At 39.9% G+C, this 21239-nt stretch overlaps 1 protein-coding gene across 2 annotated transcripts in view; it reads left to right on the forward strand.

Annotated features, from left to right (window-relative positions):
- The window catches only part of ZNF106 (zinc finger protein 106), a 67855-nt gene that overhangs the window by 36294 nt on the left and 10322 nt on the right, over positions 1 to 21239 (forward strand). For both annotated transcript variants that reach the window (XM_089521880.1, XM_089521882.1), the window contains exons 8-19: positions 341 to 495; positions 621 to 681; positions 3426 to 3785; positions 5516 to 6290; positions 6676 to 6731; positions 8637 to 8782; positions 9910 to 10044; positions 11493 to 11609; positions 12120 to 12311; positions 15515 to 15577; positions 18383 to 18502; positions 20148 to 20219. In XM_089521880.1, the coding sequence (XP_089378006.1) occupies positions 341 to 495; positions 621 to 681; positions 3426 to 3785; positions 5516 to 6290; positions 6676 to 6731; positions 8637 to 8782; positions 9910 to 10044; positions 11493 to 11609; positions 12120 to 12311; positions 15515 to 15577; positions 18383 to 18502; positions 20148 to 20219 (2252 nt within the window). The remainder of the gene's footprint in view (positions 1 to 340; positions 496 to 620; positions 682 to 3425; positions 3786 to 5515; positions 6291 to 6675; positions 6732 to 8636; positions 8783 to 9909; positions 10045 to 11492; positions 11610 to 12119; positions 12312 to 15514; positions 15578 to 18382; positions 18503 to 20147; positions 20220 to 21239) is intronic.

A 21239-nucleotide genomic window follows, 5' to 3' on the forward strand; every position in this document is an offset into this window, starting at 1 on the left:
GCAGTGATGAAGTTACCTGCAAATCCATTTGTATTCTGTATATATAATTGGGACAGGAGGAGATGTCATCTTAAGTAGCAAAATAGCTTGAGCCACCTGTGGCTGCCCATTACTTGCAGGACATGCCAAGCTCATTAAACAAGTGATTGTGTACATTCTATATTGCGTCTGATACTTCATTTGTACTATTGTGTGTTCAGTAGGCAGCCTTGTAGAAATGGAAACAATTGAGGTGGAACTCAGATAAATGTGATAAATACCCTAAAAGTGGTGGCAGGCGACATGTCATATTTCATCATATTTAATTTTTTAAACCTTTAAATTGTTTTTTTGTGGGCAGAGCGTTCTCAAGTGGATCAGTTACTATCTATTTCCCTGAGGGAAGAAGAGCTGAACAAATCCTTGCAGTGTGTGGATGGAAGCCTCCTGCGGGCTCGAGCGGCTCTTCAAGCAGCTTATATTGAAGTTCAGCGACTGATTGTACTGAAACAGCAGGTATGTTCACTTTGTTTTGAGGCCTGTTACCTCTGGCTCTGATGGTGTCAGAGATATGTGTGTGTGTGTGTGTGTGTGTATTTAGTTTGGTTTAGTTTTTTGATAGACCCTTGCTTGTCTTCCAGATATCAGTGGAAATGGGAACTTTGAGGAGCCAGAGAATTCAGATCCTGCAAGGGCTACAAGGTATTTGGAGCTGTCCAGCTACTGTGTTGACACTTAGAATTCTTTTTTATTTATTTAGTTTATAAGCCACATACTAACTGTGGTTCCTGTGAGGTGTTCAGATTATGCAAAACACACACAATTAGAATATTAATAAAATATGGTAGCATGCAGTAGTAAGATCACGAGCAGTACAACACCACAACAATTAAAACAAGGACCTTATTTATTTAATAACTTTATTGGCGGCTTTAAAATGTATATGTTCTTACATAGTGAATTACAGTCACCTATCAAAATGTCAACACAGGAACACATTTGTTAATGAGATTCATTTGGATCAGTTTCAGTCTCTGAGTACTGATGACGTAGACAAGCTACTTGCTAAGGTCAAAAAGACCACATGCCCCTCTTGACCCCTGCCCTTCATGGCTGGCCATCCAGGGAGGGGAGGCAACTATGAGTCTGTTAAGATCTATAATTAATGCCTCCCTCAGGGAAGGCAGTTTTCCAGCCAGTTTAAAACTGGCTGTAGTTAAACCTGTTCTTAAAAAGCCTTCCCTTGATCCCCTGGAGAAATCTTAACTATCGGCCGGCATCTCTCCTTCCATTTTTCGGCAAGGTGATCAAGAGGGCAGTTGCCAACCAACTCCAAGCAGTCTTGGATGACACTGATTATCTTGATCCATTTCAAACTGGCTTCAGGTCGGGATACAGAGTCGAGATCGCCATGGTCACCTTGGTCGATGACCTCCATCTGTGCATTGACAGGGGAAGTGTGGCCCTGTTGGTGCTCTTGGACCTCTCAGCAGCCTTCGATACCATAGACCATGGTATCCTTCTGGAACGCTTGAGAGGGTTAGGAATCGGGGGCACTGCTTTGCAGTGGTTCCGGTCCTATCTCTTGGGTAGGTTCTGTGTCGCTTGGGGACAGTTGTTCGGCTAAGAGGAAGCTCAAATCGAGTGTCCCTCAAGGCATGATACTGTCTCCAATGCTATTCAATATTTACATGAAGCCGCTGGGTGAAACCATCCGGAGACATGGGGCGGGGTTTTATCAGTACGCTGATGACACCCAAATTTGCTTCTCCGTGTCTTGGTCTGCTTCGGTTACCAAGGATGGCATCTCCCCTCTGAATGACTGTCTGAGGTCAGTAATGGATTGGATGAGGGAAAATAGATTTAAACTGAATCCAAATAAAACGGAGGTACTCGCTATAGGCAATCTCTCGTCTTGGTTTCTGTAATGCGCTCTACATGGGGCAACCCTCATGTCACGTTCGGAAGCTGCAACTGGTCCAAAATATGGCAGCCAGATTGGTTACAGGGAGTTCGAAATTTTATCCTATTACACCTATTTTAAAATCCCTACACTGGCTGCCTATTAGCTTCCAGGCACAGTATAAGGTGTTAGGCATTACCTATAAAGCCCTGCATGGCTTGGGTCCAGCTTACCTGAGGGAAAGCCTCCTCCCATGCAATCCTTCCCACACTCTCAGGTACTCTGGAAAGAATCTCTTGCAGTCTAAAAAAACCAGATTGGTAACAACTTCTCAGAGGACATTCTCTGTTGCCGCTCCAAAAGTCTGGAATGACCTGCTGGAGGAGATCCGCCATATAACATCTTTGGAGGCCTTTAAGAAGGCAATAAAAACAGATCTCTTCCGGCAGGCATTCCCAATTTGACCTCCTCGGAATGTTCACTCTCTAGTTGGGAATTGTCGTTTTTAATGGTATTTTAAGGTGGGAGGGAGATAGGGAATTGGATTTTATATGTTTTCCAATGCTTTTACTTGTGGTTTGTTGTGTTTTATTTTTATGTTTGTTGTTACCTGCCTCGATCCAATACAAGGAGAGGCGGGATATAAATAAATAAATTGTTGTTGTTGTTGTTATTATTATTATTATTAAAACACACAGCAATATAAATTAGAGCTGGCAGGTAAAATAGTTACAAAACAAATTGACAATAATTCAAATTGACTGAAGTACAGAAAAATCTTTGATGTTCACCTAAAAGTCAATATAGATAGGATCATACATACATATATCCCAAGAAGAGACAAGCCATGTGATTGAATGGGGCCCTATGGGGAAAGTTCCTTTGCTTAGTACTAAGCAACCTAATAACTGTTGTATGAAAATTATATTTTCTCATAGTTTAGTTTGTTCAAAAATACTGTCATATCAAGTTTCCATAAACAGTGGCTGAAATAAAACAAAGGGAGAGGGATTAGTTGACTGCTTACAAAGACTTGGATATGTTGGGGGTTGGCATGCTCTGGAGGGCCTCCCAATTCCATTTTCAGCTCTTCTTATGCACCAAAGGAGTGTAGCACACCTTCATGTTCATAGTTCAAGAAACCAGAAGAGATATTACATCACTCTCAATCGTTTTTTGGGGGGGAAGGTCTTCCTCTTTAAGAGGAGCTCCCCAAAAGAGCACTTAAAAATATTTGTTTATCAGATGGCATTGGTGTACATGGCACTACACAGTTTTTAAAAACAGAATTAAAAATGTATTTCAGTGATGGAGAGGTTTTTTTTGGAAGAGGTGAAGAAAAAATTGGGGAGCTACATGGGAAAATGGGTGCAGAGGGCAACAGAAGTAATCTAACCCCCCAAAAGGGGTCAAGTACTGGTCAGTGTCTGAGACAATCAGGGCTCTCCTAATAATTTAGTTTGGATAAAGTCAGAGTTTGCACCTTGCTTATTTAAGAAAATTTATAATGTTAATGTGAAATGCATTTATGCTTTCTCCACAGAAAGCTTTGACCCTTCTGAGCACTCGCAGCAGTTTCAATCCAATGGCTCAACTGAAAAAAGAGCAGGCAAGCTCCAGCCAACACAGGATCTTACTGTGAATTCAGGTCTTGTTATTCCTTTTTTGGAATCTGCTTCACATCTCTCTACCCAGATCCCCCCTGCTCCTTTGGCAGCCACCATCCATATAAATGGTTCACCTACATTCCAAACCACCACCAGCCTTGGAGCCATCACAGTCCCTGATTCATCTCTTCAGATCAAGCAAGAACCTGCCTCTCCAAAGACTGTGGAAGAGAACATAAGTGTTCCTGAACAAAGCTCTCTCTGTTCCTCACAAGCAACACTTCAATTTCAGGAGGGTATGATGTAGTTTTTCATATTAGAAGGCAGTTGTTCTCTGTGTGTGTGTTGATCTGTAGAGTCCAGATTTCTAAAATTTCAGCAGCACCTTCCCTGTTCTGTACGTGAGCAGGAGCTCAACCTCAGTAAAACCCAGCATAGCTATCTGTCTTCCCCAAATAGTGCCTTCTCTAGAAGGGTAGGATAGCAAATGAAAGGGGGAAGTAAGGGGTAGAGCTAGCCTATCTATGCAATTTATCTGTTCAAAAACTGCCAATATTACGTCTGATCTTTCGACCAAGATTGCCATCAAACAGATGTTGGAGGAAGTTTGGAAGTGTTTATAGTTCAGCCTAGGATTGTCATTTTGTCCAAGTATGCCTTCTGATGAGCAAACAAGAAAAGCATCTAGAGTTCAGATCACTCTACATCCAAACAGCAAGTTTCATAACTGAGCCTATATTGTTTTTGTGGGTTTTTTGGGCTATGTGGTCATGTTCTAGGAGAGTTTCCTCTTGACGTTTCATCAGACTGGCCTGCCATCAGCCAGTACACATGCAAATCACTCCTACGTTCCCAGACTCACACAGTATATATATACCCACTTTTTCCAGGCAAGCATTCTCTGAAGATGCCAGCCACAGATGCTGGCGAAATGTCAGGAGGAAACTCTTCTAGAACATGGCCGCATAGCCCGAAAAACCACCAAAAACTATGGATGCCGGCCATGAAAGCCTTCGACTTCATATCAGCCTATATTCTTCATTTAGGAAATGGTCACAAAGCAATCACCATTATAGTTAATAAGAATAAACATATTATTTTTGTTGTTAATTTTTTTTACTCTTTTGTACCTTAGTTGGAGAAGCAATCCCATTACGTGGGATTCTCGTATGTAATTCTTCCATGTACTGTGTTACTTTTTGTTGATTTCAGTGTGCAGTAAATCCCTAATCTTGTAACCAAGGTCCAAAACACACTGCAGAAATAATCCAGTTTGAGACCACTTTAACTGCCCTGGCTCAGTGCTAGGGAATTCTGGGAACTAATTTTGAGAGACATTTATCCCTCTCTGTCAGAGAGCTCAAGTGCCACAATAAACTACAGTTCCTAGGATTCCCTAGCACTAAGCCAGGGCAGTTAAAGCAGTCTCAAACTGAATTATTTCTGTAGTGTGTTTTGGACCTAAGAAAACTAATTTTTTAACAATTGTACGTGAATACTGCATTGACGTGAGACATAGTCCATTACACTCCTAATTGTCTTTATATAGATGTGTTATTTCCAACAACCTCAGAATCATCCTAGACCAATTTGGATGCACAGAATTCTCAGCCTGTGGCTTACCAAATATCATCTAATTTTCTATAGCCTTTCTAGCACAGCTTCTATAGAACTTCCAGCATAACAAATATCTGATTATCACATGTTCAGAAGAACCCAGCTGAGTGCATAGTTCAAATTTCTATTGCATAGATACAGAAATGAGTTTGAAAATGACTTAGCAATTCCTGGGAACTGGAATTGGAGCTAGAACCAAAGTATTCTCTGATACTAGTCCAACAGTAGCTACTAAACTACATAATGTCTCAAAGTGTTTATCATAGAAATAGAGACCACCATCTCAATGAATGGGCTGAATTTAGTCAGGGAAGGTCAGTAAGTTACCACTGAATGCAACATATAACTAAAGCTAGAATGCACAAATGTTATTTGTTCTGTTTGGTGAAATAATATTTTCGTTCTTCAGGGAATACAAGTCAACAGTCTTCACTGTACCCAGTTATCACTGCTGCCATGTCCTTGTCAGGACTCTTTGATTTCCAAGAACCTAATCAAGATATGCAGAAACCTGCTTCAGATAAGGGGAGGACCAGATTATCTGATCCCTCTTCCCTTAGCTATTCACCATTGCTATTGACAGTGCATACAGAAGAGAGAGGCCCAGGGGACAGTGCTGTTTCAGAGCAATGCAGCACTTCCCTTCAAAGCCAAACCTTTCCTACCAATCCATCTGTGAAAGAAGATCCCAAAATTGATCAGTCTGAACAGATGGCTGTTTCTACTCTGGTATCCTTAGAAAGTAAAATAAGTAAGAAGAAGAAAAGATTGAAAAAGAAGAAGGCACTGCGAGCAGCGACCCGTGTACCTGAGAACAGTGATACAGAACAAGATGTAAGTGACTCAAAACCTTTCAGGAAAGTCAAGACAATCAAGGTGCCCAAAGGTGAAAAGGTGACAACATCCACTCCTCCAAAACAAGAGGATGCTGCTGAGGAAGGAAAGAAAAAAGATGAGAATGAGAGTGACACATCTCTGGAATTTGTAGAAGTTCCCAAATCTCCCCTTGAAGTGGTAACCATTGCCTCATCAGAGTCAGGAGATGAGAAACCAGACAGCCCTTCCAAGAGGAATGCCTTGAGTTCCTCAGAACAACTTTTGAAAGAACCATCTCGGTCAGGCTATGATGAAGTGAGCTCTACTAGTGAAATTGGAACAGACTATAGGGATTGTATAGCTAGAAGGTGAGTTGGAAAGGCTGCATTTGTTCCTCAGTTCTGTATCTGTATTAATGTTGTTGGCTTTTAAAGCTAATAGAAATTATGGATTCCATGATGTTGTACTTTGGCTTTCTCGGGTTTTTTTTGTCTTCGTTGTTTTTAAAATACTAATGTCAGTGTTGTCCTTGCTGAAATAGAAACAGCAAAAGCAAGTTCTGTAGAACGGAAACTTTGTTTTGCAGTTACTAATGATGAAGCACTTTTATGTGGTCACAGCAGTCAGTTCTGTCCCTTTTCTTTAGAAATATTTCCCTAGAGGATTTTGCATTAAAATATGCCACACTGTTATATTTTTTTTGTGTGTGGAGTGCTTAAACATTCTAGTTGTTACATTCTCTTTGTTCTACAGTGTAGCTGAGACTCAAACTTCTGTATCATCAATAAGAGGATCAAAAAACTCATCAGGTAATCCATCCATATTTTTTTTTAGTGCAGAAAGAAACATAAGTTCTTTTGGGATGGTAAAACTATTTAGAGAGCAGCAAAAGAGTTCTTTGGAAATATGGGTTTTGTCGTATATCCTCTGTAGCCTGTATAAAGACACAGAGTCTCAGAAGATGGTGCTGAAATGTCACAACAATAAAATGCAGATACCTGAATTTCCATGCTGGGTATTATAGGTTGCTCCCCTATAGAGAAGAAGTGTTTAATCTCTTTGCTGCCTTTTTAATCTGTCTGATGTGAGTCACCTCACCTTACTCTTTAACCAAGCAGTCTTGGTTTTTAAGAGACTATCATATTTACTAAATATTTGTGCCATCTACCATATTCTAATTATGGACTCAGAGGCTACTGTAAGATGGTTTATTTGAACACATACAGCACGTTCTTCTAAACTAAATAACTTTGGCAATTTAAAACCAGTTGCTAATTTGAACAAGCTTGTTTTCTGCTGCTCCAGAGGCTGAGGACCCAAACCAGCTGATTTAAATTCCAAGAAAGAATATTCCAACTAAACATTGAAATGCCCAACCTGATGGTAGGATCAGTTAGACAGTGGGATGGAATACCTCAGAAAGTAATGGGCAAATTAAAACGAGGTTGGGTTGCTACCTCTCAGGTATTCTTTAGCTGCAGATTCTTACATAGCAGAGTTTAGGAATATGTGATGCTCGAGGTACCTTCCAGTTCCATGACTCTCAGAGATCAAATTTAGTGTCTTCCTCTTTGGCTCACAGGTAAAAAACATATAGTTCAGAATTATGGAATGTCATTGTTGATCTCTGACTGGAGATAGCAGTGGGATCCTTCCATGCTTTGTTTGTCTTCCCAATTGCAAATGCTAACAACATGGGGGAAGCTAAGGAAACTTTGGTAAGAGGCATTGGGGCCATCCACGAGTCAAAGGTGCCCCTCCCTGATGCACTACTAGGTAAACATTAGCCAATTTCCAGTTTTCCAGATGTGGACAAGATATTTGTGCCCTAGTTTTAAGAGTACTGGATGAGGTGGATCATTTATTTCATGCCTATGGTATTATTCATTTCAATTTGTTTGCAGGTTTGGTTATGGGACAAGGATGGTTTGGTCACCTTGGTGGATGATCTTTGTTGGGAATGTGTCCCCGTTGGTATTGCTTTATGGCTTGGTGGTTTTCAGTTCCATCAAGCATGGTATCCTTTTGGATTAACTTGCTGGGATTATAATTTGAACGCACTGTTTTCCAATGGTTCCATCCTGTTAGAGTAGAGATGAGTTCAGAAGGAAGTGCTGCAGGATTTTTGCTCAGCATCTTGTCCTGTAACCTGTGGAGTCCCTCCATTTTCAGTTTTGTTCCCCTTTTAAACATGAGACTGCTTGGACAGGTTGTCTGGAGTTTTAAAGTCCAATGTCACCAGTATGGTGATGATGCCGAACTCTTATTTGTCCTTTTCACTTAAATCTAGGGAACCTTTTCCCCATTCTAAACCAGTGTCTGATGTCAGTAATAGACTGGATTAGGGCAAACAACTATTAATTGAGACTAGATGGTGTGTGTCAAAAGGCAGATCTGGATATAAGGGTTGAACATCTGTTGAAAGGGCTAATAGTCCTCTTGAAGATGCAGGGTTGCAGCTTCAGTCAGTTTCTAGATACAGCCCTCAGCCTGGATGCTTATGTTTCTGCAGTGGCCAGAAGTGAATTTGCACAGTCTTTGCTAGCAGATTTGCTAATCTGTTAGCTGTGCCCATTCGTGGAGGTATATGATCTGCCTTTAGCCAAACATCTGGCACTTTTAACATGAAGATTTCCTTCTTTAGTTTTCTTTTGCTGTGATATTATTAGCAAGATGTGTAGTTAATTGCCAACTTTAATAATTGTATTTGACAGAAGTCTCTTCAGAGCCGGGGGACGATGAAGAACCTACTGAAGGGGTTTTTGAGGGCCATTCGGCTTCAGTAAATGCTATGCAAATCTTTGGGAATTTGCTGTACACCTGCTCAGCAGACAAAACCATCCGTGCATTTAATTTAGTGGTAAGCAGACTTGCTGAAGATGTTCTGCCTCTTGGAGCTTATATTCCTACATAAAGTCCCACAAAACACTAGACGGTTAGTAAAACCAGTGAGGACTGATCATGTCTTCGAGCAGATAAATACAATTAAACCAGTATGAAGTTTAACCCCTATCCCTCAGTTAGGACGTTGAAGCAGTGGGATGTGACTCAGGATTCTAGCTTGGTCCAAATCCGGTGCCTATTCCTTATTAGAGCTGTGTTTAACCAGTCAGTAGCTGGTGGCTTTTCATCAAGCTTAGTAGCCACTGGATAATTGGGAAACAAAAGTTCCAGTGTAATGCAATGGAAGAGACTAGCATTTATTCCTAAGAGTATGCAGCAATGGTCAGATCTGTCTTGTAAAGAATTGGGTCTTTATTCTTAACCCAACATATGTTTTCACACTAAGAGAAGAACCTTGTAAAGATAAACTGGAGCTCCAGAACTTGTTTCATATGTATGGATTTTCTTTACATGCATTACCCCTACTAGCTAATCCATTATGTTCCAGCTCAGTTCTATAGTAGGCCTTGAGGTTATGTAGTGTATTTAAAATGCTGATATGGGGAGAATGTCTTTTACTATAAAACATATTTTGTAAAAGAACATGTATGAAGCTGTCCACTAGCTGCATAAATTTAGACTGGAGATGGTGACCCTCCAGGAGTTGTTAGACTTCAGTTCCTATCATTCCTTATTGTTGGCTGTATAGTACTAGTACTAGATATGAAGTCATATTTGGAGGACTGCAGTTTCACCAGCCCAATTTAGATTTGAATTTTATTTTCGCTATTAAGAAAGTTCCATATGTAATAAGGTAGCTGTAGCAATGACTTTGAATACAGCTTCACAGCTGCTGGATATATATCATATTTGTGTTTGGACAGGTACAAAGAAGAAAGACTTACATTTTGAAGTATGTGGGAAAGTAATTTGGAAAATGTTTGTGTGCATGGCGACTGGGTACCTTGACCACATATTTTTTTAAATGCACATGAGCAGGAAAACAAGTTACTGGTTTTGAAAGCAAAGTTTATGGTTGTACCTCAATTTGATCTGGTTCCAGATTCTGAGTAAATGAATGTTGTAATGCTTTTCCTTTCACAGAACAGGAAGTGTGTTGGTGTCTTTGAAGGGCATACCTCAAAGGTGAACTGTCTTCTGGTGACTCAGACAACAGGGAAGAATGCAGCACTCTATTCAGGCTCCAGTGACCAGAGTATACATTGTTACAACATTAAGGTAATTGTAAATATAGTGTTTACATGTTTTTGAAGATACATACTTCCATAAAACACATTTCCTTTTCCCAGTATGGCTGTTGCTTCTCTTTTCCTCTTAATGAAGCTGAACTTCGGGAGGACTGCAGTGTAAGCTGACACCAGGTTAAATCTAAGTCTTGTGTTCAAATTGTTCTCTTCTTAGCATTACATTAAATCCTTTTTATTTGCCCCAGTATTTTCACATTTTTGGAGAGCAGGTTGAAGTTTCTTTGCTGTGCTGACCAGATGACAGGTCATTTTTTTGCAGTGAATGTTTGATTTTTATGTTTATTTCCCTGAAATCCCTTTGTGATTAAGGTGCAATTTCTGTATCTTTTATCAAGTTTATAAAAATAAATAAATTGCATAAATAAAGTTGCAAAATAAATTGTGACAGTGGAGCCAGAAGCTATAGTGTCAATATGACTTAGTACATCTAAAAAAAATTCCAGCTGTCGAGGATCTCAGTGTTGCTAAAAGGTGCATTTAGGTCGGTTTACAGCTCTGTTATCTAAAAATCTCATGTGGATTTCCAAAAACTTAAGTCAGACGATACAGTTTTTAAAAATGGTTTTATTTGAATATTGTATATTTTATTTAATGTGAAAATGCTGGGAGAGGTACACAACTGATTACTTAAGATATTTTCATTTTCACAGTAAAGCAATTTGCATATATTCCTGAGCTAGAAGTTAATACAATTAGGACCTGATTCTTTACTGAAGTCAAGAAAGCATCATGAATTTGTAGTGTGTATTCTTTAGTGAGCTAGAGCATGCCATGTTGTTGTTGTATGCCTTCAAAAACTTATGACGACCCAAAAGTGAACCTGTCATAAGGGGTTTTGGCAAGATTTGTTCAGTAGGGCCTTTGCCTTTCTCTGAGGCTGAGATTTGTCCAAGGTCATCCATGGCTGAGCAAGGATTCAAATCCTGGTCAGAACCCAACATTCAAACTGCTACACCATGCTGGCTCTCATCCATTCTGTAGTACATGCAAACAAATAAAGGCTAAGAGATGCTCTTTGAGGCTGAGAGAGTGACTTGGCCGAGGTTACCCAGTGGGTCTCCATGGCTGAGTGGGGATTTGAACCATGGTCTCCAGTCTCATAGTCCAGTGCTAAAACCATTACACTATGCTGGCTCTGCATATGACAGTTTGGAAAAGTGAACCCAAATATATACACAGTTAAATTCACTTTTATAATTAAGTTGTTGATTCATCAAGTGTGCATCAACGGACATATCTACAGTTTGGCATGAAGGCCTTTTAGCCCTATGTAATAATGGTCTGCTTCTGCAGTTGTTGATTAATTAACAATTAATTAACAAAGCTAGCTTTCAGATTTCTTCTTTAGGCCCACTTGCCTAAAGAGGATGGCTGAATCTCTCAATCAGTAAGTTTATCACTGTTGTTTCCCTTTAACAGACTAGAGAATGTGTGGATCAGTTTAAATTGGATGACCGTGTGCTCTGTCTGCATACTAGATGGAGAATCCTTTATGTCGGGCTTGCAAATGGCAATGTGGTTACTTTCAATATAAAGGTCAGTATTAAAAGATGTGTGTTCCATTAGAGCCATTGTAAATGTTGTGGCAGCTGTAGCTGGCTAATACTGAGGCAGGCGGGGACTATTTACATATCTTGAACTAAGAACTTACTTAACAAGCTAAAATACAGTGGGCCTTGGTGTCTGCAGGGATTTGGTTCCAGGACTCCCTATGGATACAAAAAACCATGGATGCTTAGGTCCCATTATATACAGTGGTGTAGTAAAATGGACTCCCTTATAGAAAATGGCAAAATCAAAGATTGCTTTTTGGATATATATATAATTTTAAAATATTTTCAAGCTGTGGATGTTTAAATCTGTGGATACAGAGGGTCGACTGTAAATGGACATTTAGACCTTTTGGGAATTGAAGGAGCATTCAGGTAGCCAGAAGGCATGCTGGTTTTTACTTGAATGTCCAGAAACTTTCTGAAAAATGCTTTCTTGACATAAGGTTGGATTTGTGAGGGTCTACTCATGATGTTTTAAAATGTGATTTTTAAGAACAACAAGCAACTTGATGTCTTTGAATGCCATGGTCCTCGTGCAATCAGCTGTCTTGCCACAGCCCAAGAAGGGGCACGAAGATTGCTGATAGTAGGATCCTATGATTCTACAATCAGTGTACGAGATGCCCGGAATGGACTCCTGCTTCGGACCCTTGAAGGTCACAGCAAGACTGTACTCTGTATGAAGGCAAGTAGCTTCAAGTGAATGCTTTAAATGGGCATAATTAGTATTTGGTATTTCTGCCTGTTGAAGCTCAAAGTTTGTAAATGAACTCTGTATTGTTAACTTGAACTTGTTGATTGAGCTAGAGGAAAAGAGATAAAGGAAGAAAGACAACGAAACGAGGACAGGGGAGGAGATGACAAGGGAGGAAGCAACAGAGAAGTTACTAAGTTTTATAATTAAGAGTGATTTAAAGTGGGCTAACATATAAAACATTATATCCAAAGACATTGAAAAGGATATACTACAGACTTTTAATAATATAATATTAATAAAGATTTATTTCTAGCCCACCCAATCACGAAGAATCCGGGCGGGTTACAACAATAAAATACATCACATTACAATGGAGTTAAAAAAATAAATAAAATCAAACCCTAGGCCTACTGCCCCCTCATTCCCAGTATTAAAACAGAATTAAACAGTAATAGTATAAAAACATTAAAGACATTAAAAAAAGGCAGAAACATAGGCGGGGAAGAATAGACAGATGACGGGACAAATATCTTTATATCTGGGGAGGGTAACTAAGTTGGAAAGGCCTGCCGGAAGAGATCCGTCTTGAGTGCTTTCTTAAAAGCTGTCAGAGTGGGAATGTGACGGATCTCCTCCGGCAGGTCGTTCCATAGTTTTGGAGCAGTAGTAGAAAAGGCCCTCTGGGAGACTGATGTTAGCCTAGATCTTTTTGGCTGTAGTAGATTTCTTCCAGAGGACCTTAGTGTGAGGGACGGACAATATGGAAAAAGGCGTTCCCTCAAGTACTCTGGGCCCAAGCCATGTAGGGCTTTAAAGGTAATCACCAACACCTTGTACTTTGCCCGGAAACTAATAGGCAGCCAGTGAAGGGACTTCAAGATCGGTGTTATATGGTCATTCCTTTAACAGTTCATATGAATCAAATACGAATTAAACAAATTAACTTTTGATCCTTTTACCCACTACCATTCCCTTCTCCTTTTGTGTCATGTCTTTTTAGATTGTAAGCTTGAGGGCAGGGGACCATCCAATTAAAAATAATAATAATTGTAAGCCGCTCTGAGAGCCTTTAGGGATAAGGGCGGGGTATAAATACCATAAATAATAATAATAATAATTTATTGAATACAGAAATAGTATAAAATATATATTAGAAGGAATATATACATTAAGAAGAATCAACTTTAATGACTGATCTGGAGTGAATTATTTTTAAATGAAATTATTTGTGTGAACTAAGGGGCTATACAGATTGGGAGAAAGGGGCGGCGAGACGCTGCCCCTTTCTGCCCCGGATAGAGACTGCGACAACCAAATGCCACAGCCTCTGGGAAGTCTAAAAAGAACTCACTCCCGGTAGGTTCTTTTTAGGCCATGCACAGGATGCCATTGGTGCACTCACGTGCCATGATGACATCCACGCAGTGCTGTTTGGGCACTGCACTGCGCAGATGTCATCATCGAGAGTCCCGTATGGCAGGGCGCATGCAATGATGGCAGCCAGCGTGTGTGCAGGGTTGCTGAGTGTGTAAATGCTCAGCCCTCGCGCACCCCTGGTTCGGGCCCATGCCAGCGCAAAGCACCCATCTGTCAAGCCCCTAGCTTTATTATAAACTGTCACTGATATTATTGGGATTTTAGTAGGGAAAACTATTTTCACTTTTACTGTTTTACAATTTACTGTTACTATTTCACAATTAGATGTCTCCTCAATTAATTAGAAATTATTTTTTTCCAATGTGCCTGTGATGCTCTGTGCACTAGATTTGTGCCCATTGGGTAGAATTATTTCTTTCATTCCTGGAAATCTGCCAGGGACTGGCAGCCAGTTATTCAGGGAGTGGCACCAGTCCAGACACCATCACTTTTAGTAGCACTGGTCTACACCAAGGGTGGGCAACTGCAGTCGGTGTGGAGACCAGTTTTTACCCCAGCAGTGGGCTGTGCCACCCTATTTGAGGCCAAAAATGAGATCATAAATGACTTCTGGTCTTTATTTCCAGATTGAATTTTGTTTTAGGGGCCTTTTGTAGTGGCTGGGAGGCTGTTTGAGTGTAAACCCTTCTTCTGGATGTTTGTGGGAGCAGTAATTTGCCTTTTGAGGACATTTTATTTGCTTTAAAACACCACAACCCCGCCACCAGATTTGTAGACTTGGTGGTGGGCAGAGCAAGCTGGGGTGGCACAAAAATCCCTGGGGTACATGTAGAGTCCATGGGCTTTGCTTTGTTTACCATCTATCTTAATTAACAGCAGCTCTTTGGAATTTCAGATGGGTCTTGCCCAACCCTACATGAAATGCCAGGATTTTAACCAGGGCTCTTTGCATGCAAAATGTGTGTGTTCTGCCATTGAACTCTTCCCCTGTTGAGTCACTCATTTTGTACGGCTAGAGTGAGACATTCTCACTATGCTTTCCCTCTTTTTGGTAGGCGACATGTATCTGTTCTGATCTCTTTGGCTTCTTTTTCTCACTGTCTATTACCATGAATTGTTTCTGGTAGATCTCAGTTCTGAAGCTTGGGAAAAGTTACTTTTCTGGACTATAACTCCCAAAATCCCATAGCCAACATGGGTTCAAAAATAACTTTTTTCAAAGGTCTGTTCTTGGCTTGAATATGGATTATATCCAATTTTCCTTCAAGCCTTCTTTAGCATCCCATGTGCATTGATAGTATTTACCATGCACACTCTAAATTAGGTATATAGCCTTGACCTTACCTTTCTTTGACCGTTGCTCATACTCACTCTTACCATGTTACATAACTCTCCAGTACAACATTGCAAAACATACAGTCTTTCCTCTCTATCTTCTGTTTGGAAACTCTGGTTATCTCCAGCCTTGACTATTGTGACTTTCTTTTTGCTCTTCTTCCATTGTGCATTGTTTTAAACTGTGACACAAATTGATAGCACCATATAAATAATAATGAAGATTATAATGACTTGCTTGTACTCTCCTTTTCATTGACAGCCAAACGTAGTTGGTTGTTGTTTTCATGTTATAAATAATGACACTCAAGCTCCCCTGCTGAGTCTATGGCTGAATTGGGACTTGAATCCAGTTAAGTTCATTCTCCCTGAAAGCTCAGTCTGCCTTTCAAAGGCATTTTACAAGCATGAATGAGTGTGGGTGGAAGGAAGATAACATTTCTTGTGGATAATCTTGCTGTCTGGTTATCTCTTCCAAGGTTGTGAATGATCTGGTGTTCAGTGGTTCCAGTGACCAGTCTGTCCATGCCCACAACATTCATGTAAGTTGCTCATATAGTTAAAATATTCATGTAAGATGCTCATATGGTTAAATAATTCCTGTGAAACAGAAATTATTTCACATTTCTTAGTTCTAATGAAATAATTTTGTATACAGCACTGTTACATTTTCCTAGATTCATTACTCAAACCAGAATCTTAACCCATTTCTGCAGATTTTCTAAGCTGGTATTAAGTTGAGCAGTTAGGGCAATATATTGTACTTGTCAGGGATTTGAAGGGTTAAAACATAACACACAGGGAAATGCTTGATGTGTGTGTGTTTGACCATGAGCATTCAGCAGAAGGATAAGGTTGATCAGCACAGCTGATGCTCATTGGCTCAAGGACACTTCAGTGTCTAGGTGCACATAGCCATGGATGATGAAACCACCTGGCTGGATTGCACAGGGGACACTTGTCATGGTTACACACAGGAACTCACTGGGTTTGGGAGACCACATGGTCTGAAGTCTATATAAACCCAGGGGTTGCAAGTGATAGCTTGTGGGTTTGTAGTAGGAGTTGGTTTGGTATGGTTTGGAGTTTTGGAGATCTGTATTTGTATTATAGCACTGTGAATAAAGAGCACTTCGGGAGACTTTGCTTCTCTGGTGGTTTATCAGAAGAAGTCTGACATCGGTTTGCTGTGTGTCCCCGGAGGTTCCTGCATTGCTTCAGTTCCTGGAAGACATCCAGTTGCTGTTATCCCAACTGCTTTTGGAGCCATGCTTCAGCTTCTAAAATTGCTAGCTCTGCTACAAAGGTCTGATTTAACCCCAGGACTCGTTTGAGTTGCTGACAGTGGTTGTTGGACCCCAGCAGTTGCGCTGACAGTACTGTAACTTGTGTTCCACTTTAGACACCTGAACACTAAACACACACAAAGTGTCATGGTTGAAAAGGATGTACAAACTGCCATATTAGTCTAACGTACATAGAAACAAAGCTTGATGTAGTATTTGGAAAGTTCACAACTGTCATATTGTTTCTGTGTTTGTATGATTTTACATGAGAAGTTAGCTTAGTAAGATATTAAAATTTGTGCCTTCGTGTTGACTCTAACTTATCATAGGGTTTTATTGGCAGGATTTATCCAGAGAAGGTTTGCCATTGCCTTCCTGTTAGACTAAAAGATACTGACTTGACCAAGCTTATTCAACAAGTTTTCATACCTGAGTGGCGATACAAATGATGGTCTCCTAGACTCTTAGTCGAGCACTCGAACAGCCAAAGCACACTAGTTCATTAAAATATAGAAGTTATAATATTTGCAGTTGTTGAATTTCCCAGAAACGTACTTTGTCTTCTGCTAGGTTGATACTGTAATGGGTATTGGAGAACCTCTTCAGGTCCATTATCTCCCAGACTGTTAAACTTGTGCATTTGGTTTCGCTTTACACTAAGTTAACAGAATATTTAGGGTGACACAGAATTATAGAGTTGGAAGAGACTACAAGGGCCATTCAGTCCAACCTCTACTAAGCAGGACAAATAGAAGTATAAACTCTACTTAAATTTCGTGAACCTGTAAATAATATTTAGTATAAGTAACCTATGCACTTCTACCTGATGAGGGTACAATTTCAACTTTGTCTATGTATTAATGGCTTAATCTTTATTTGGGGATTTGCTAAGAAAAAAGTTGAATTAACGAAGTCTCACTATTAAGAGATTAGGATAAGACATGCTTACAAGATAGCTAGAAAAAGTTAAAGTATGAGAAAATGTGGATGAAGTTACAGTAATCTAGTGAAAGAAAGTCAGTCAAGGATGAAACAGAACAAACAGTGGTCAAAGGAAGAGGAAGTCAGTAAGAATGATTGACAGAAGGTTGAAGAAAGTTGGAAAATGGTTAGAGTAGATGAATGAGGGTATGAGAGGAGATAACTGAGAGATTGAAGGAAGGGACTTAAGATGAAGGATCGTAGATGGAGAGAGGTTAGAAGGTCTTGAGAGGAGTGAAGAAGAGATGGAAATAAATTGAGGTGAAAGGACGGGAGGAATTAGGATATGTAGGATAGGAAGATGGATATAGGGAGGTAAGAAGGATAAATGAAAGGATGAATGAATGAATGAGACGAATAAGAGGGGAAGACCTGTTTGTTTGGAGAACAGAAGAAGAGATAAAAAGAAATGTAATTAGAAATGTAATTAGGAGTGGTATTGGTAAGAAATTGCTCTCTGAAATGTCTTGAGGTATTCCTGATTATTATATGTATAACTTGTTTGTAGTTGTATGAATGTTTTCATAATTTTAATGTGTATGTTTTTAATTGAATAAACTTTTCTTAAAAAAGCTTATGCTACAAACCTCTTTCTCTCAGTTAGTTTAAAGGTGCTGCAGGATTCCTTTTATCTTTTTATGCTGATGCAGACTTAATGCAGCAATGTCTTTTAATACAGTTCCAATGTACTTTTTAGTCACCTACCCATGAATGACATGGTGAACAACAATAGGCCAGTTCATCTCACTAGGCAAGTTCATCTCACTGCTGCCCCCAAAATACGCCATGGGCCACACTGATATTGTATCACTGAAGTTTTTTGATAAAGTGGAAATACTGCTTTCAAACAAGCAGAGAAGTTTAGTTTAGAGGGATTTTCTCAGTTTGCTACTGAATTTTGGTGACAAATCCTGAACATCCAACTTTTCCTTCTTTTTAAAAGAAATTCCTGGTTTACCACAGAATTTTGGTGTCATGTTTTTGTGGGGGGTGGAGCTGTAAAAGTAACCTGGGGCCACATGTGGCCTATGATTGTGGTTCCCATCCCTAATGTATGCTTTACTGATAACCTTGCTTCAGACAGGGGAGTTGGTGCGGATCTACAAAGGGCACAACCATGCAGTAACAGTTGTGAACATCCTGGGAAAGGTGATGGTAACAGCTTGCTTGGACAAATGTGTTCGTGTTTATGAGCTGCAGGTAAAAAAAAAAGGCAAAACTTACTCTGTGTGTTGTTATTAATACCATGCAACATAACTCCAATTAAAAAGTGGTGTATGCTGTCATTTATATAACTTAGATTGAATGTTGTGCTTTTTCTATTTGATCACATGAGGATGTTTTGGTTTCAAATATTCCGTGAGATGCAATTTGGAGCAATGCATCTTGTTCCAAAATCAGTTTTTGATGTTAAGGAGCTCTGAAGGAGAACTGTAGGCTTCAGTTGTTGTTATTCTGTAACTGGAAGTTTCAGAATCCCACAGCCAAGATTGATATGTGATCCAAAACTATGCCATTTCTTTCAGCTAGATGAATCATGCAAAGAGATTACAGCATCAGGATTTGGTAGATGCATGTTTACTCTTAGGATTGTGTTATATAGTAATTTAAAAAAAGCAGAAACGAGGGTGCGGTCAGTAAAATTTGTGGAGGAAACTGGAGACATGTCTCAAGATGTTCATATGATGGTTGTTAATTTAACTGTTTTTAAGCACTTTTATTTTTTTTTAACTGCTTTTTATTCTTTTTAATGACTGATGTGTTTTAATACTTTAACAGATTAATTTCATTTTAATGCTCACTTTTTATGTGTAAATTGTATGGCTTTAAATTGTAAGCTGCTTTGAGTTCCAATTTTGGGAGAAGAAGGAGGAGATGATGATGATGATGATGATGATGATGATGATGATGATGATGATGATGATTAAAAGCCCAGTATGTTTCAATACATGTAAATTCTTAAAGCCTTCTTCAGGGGCTTCTTAGAAACTAATCTCAAAAATATTTGGACCACCAACTTTAAGACTATTTAATAAACAAACAAAAAACATGTAGATAGTCTGAGAGTTTCTAGTTCAGAAATTTCTGGGTTTAAGTTATAAATAGCCCTGAAGACGGAACATGTCAGGGTTTCTTTTTGCTAAATAAATGGCCATCCTCTGAGCATCTTGAAACATGTCTCCAGTTTCATAATGTAAGGGGCTGAACAGACCAGCACTATGAGCTGGAGTCAGGGTGGAGTGGGGGCGTATTGACTGCATGCCCTGTCCACTCCCAAGCCGCCATCACGCTGCCTGCCCAACCAGACAGTAGGCGGCGTGGATATGCTCCTGCAGCCCAGTTATTGTACACACTGTGCCCAAGAAACAAAGCAAAAGCACTGCCACAAGGGCAAACACAGCTTTCTGCCAGCTTGAAAAGGAGAGGCATTTGGCTGTTTCTTTTTGAGTTAGCAAACTGCTGGATCAGGACTGCAGCATGCAGTTGCTGCAGCCCTGATCCAGCACTCAAAGGGACAGTGCCAAGCCGCTCCAAAGAGGCCATCTGTTCAGCCCCTTCATCATGTACTCACAGGTCTGATCTGGATATTTAAAAACTTTTCATTATTTTAACACCTTTTTCTGAGAGAATCCAGTTTAGGTTTGTGTGGCAGGAGAGTTAGCAGCATATTGTGAAATGAAATAGCATTGTGAAGCATGTTCTTTCCAAGAAACTGAAGTTTCTAAGGGTATCTGTACTTCTTTATTAGCTGTGTAAGCAACTTTTTAAAAGAAAGGTAGGATTCTCAGTTTATGAAATTATTAATTATTTTTCCTTTTCTCCCCCTCTCCATCCCCACCTCAAGTCCCATGATCGATTGCAAGTCTACGGAGGACATTCGGATATGATTATGTGCATGACCATTCATAAGAGCATGGTAACATTTTTTTTCTTTTCCATCAAGTCACAGGGTCTCCCTCAGTGGCCATACTTATCTAGGAGTGGGTCACTCCTCCCTCTTGCTTTTTAGCCAGACAACTGCCTGCTAAAACCCTCCATAGCAGTGCTACTCAGTGTTGGTCCCTGGACCAGTGCCATTCCATGTCACTTTGGAGGTATACTGTTTAAATGATGCATGCATCCTAATAGTCCGAAAGCCATGCCAAAGCCAAGCTCTAGTTCTAAGGACTGGAGAGCAGCTTTGGTGCAGCATCTGGCCTCTTAAGATGCGTGTGTCATTGAAACAACATACCTCCAAAGTGACCCGAACCAGCTTTATTTTGGCCTGTCTCTTCAGGCCCTATGAAACACAAGGCTTTTCAGCTCCCATACCTGCTAAAAAGGTTTTTTATACAAAGATCAGAGCAATCTCAGAGCAGCAGCCTATTGAAAAGCATTGCCAGAAGGACCAAACGGACGCACCAATACCTGCACATCTCTCTATGTATGCATGCATATTTTGTTGATCCTATTTCTATCTTGGCCTGAAAGACCTCTCTATTGGAATTTCCTTGAGTTGTGGAAACCTGTTACAGTTTTCCCAATCCTGCACAGCCTTGTACTTGAATTCAAATGAATGGGACTTCTTTTCACTTCATTTTCCCTGTTCTCTGCTGACCCTGGGAAAAGGTCAGTAACTAAAGTGACTGTGACAGAAGCATTGGGGTGGCTCTCTTTTTTTCTTTTTCTTTTTGCACACCAATGCCATCTTTTTCATCTTGTGACTCTTACTCTGTTACGCAACCAGCCTAGAGTACCTGTCCTTGCCTGGAATGCTTTGACAGAAATACTTATAAAAGAGATTTGCATTCAGAGTTCATGCAAAGATCTCAACCTAGTTATCACCCAGGCAGTTACATATGTGTGATCTCACCTTAATTACCGTATATATTCGTGTATAAGTTGACCACATGCATATGTCGAGGTCAACTTTTGGGACCAGAAATGGAGATTTTTA

Source organism: Sceloporus occidentalis, unplaced genomic scaffold, assembly GCF_023333645.1.
Source record: "Sceloporus occidentalis isolate IW3139 unplaced genomic scaffold, rSceOcc1.0.p SCAF_4, whole genome shotgun sequence".
NCBI lineage: Eukaryota > Metazoa > Chordata > Lepidosauria > Squamata > Phrynosomatidae > Sceloporus > Sceloporus occidentalis.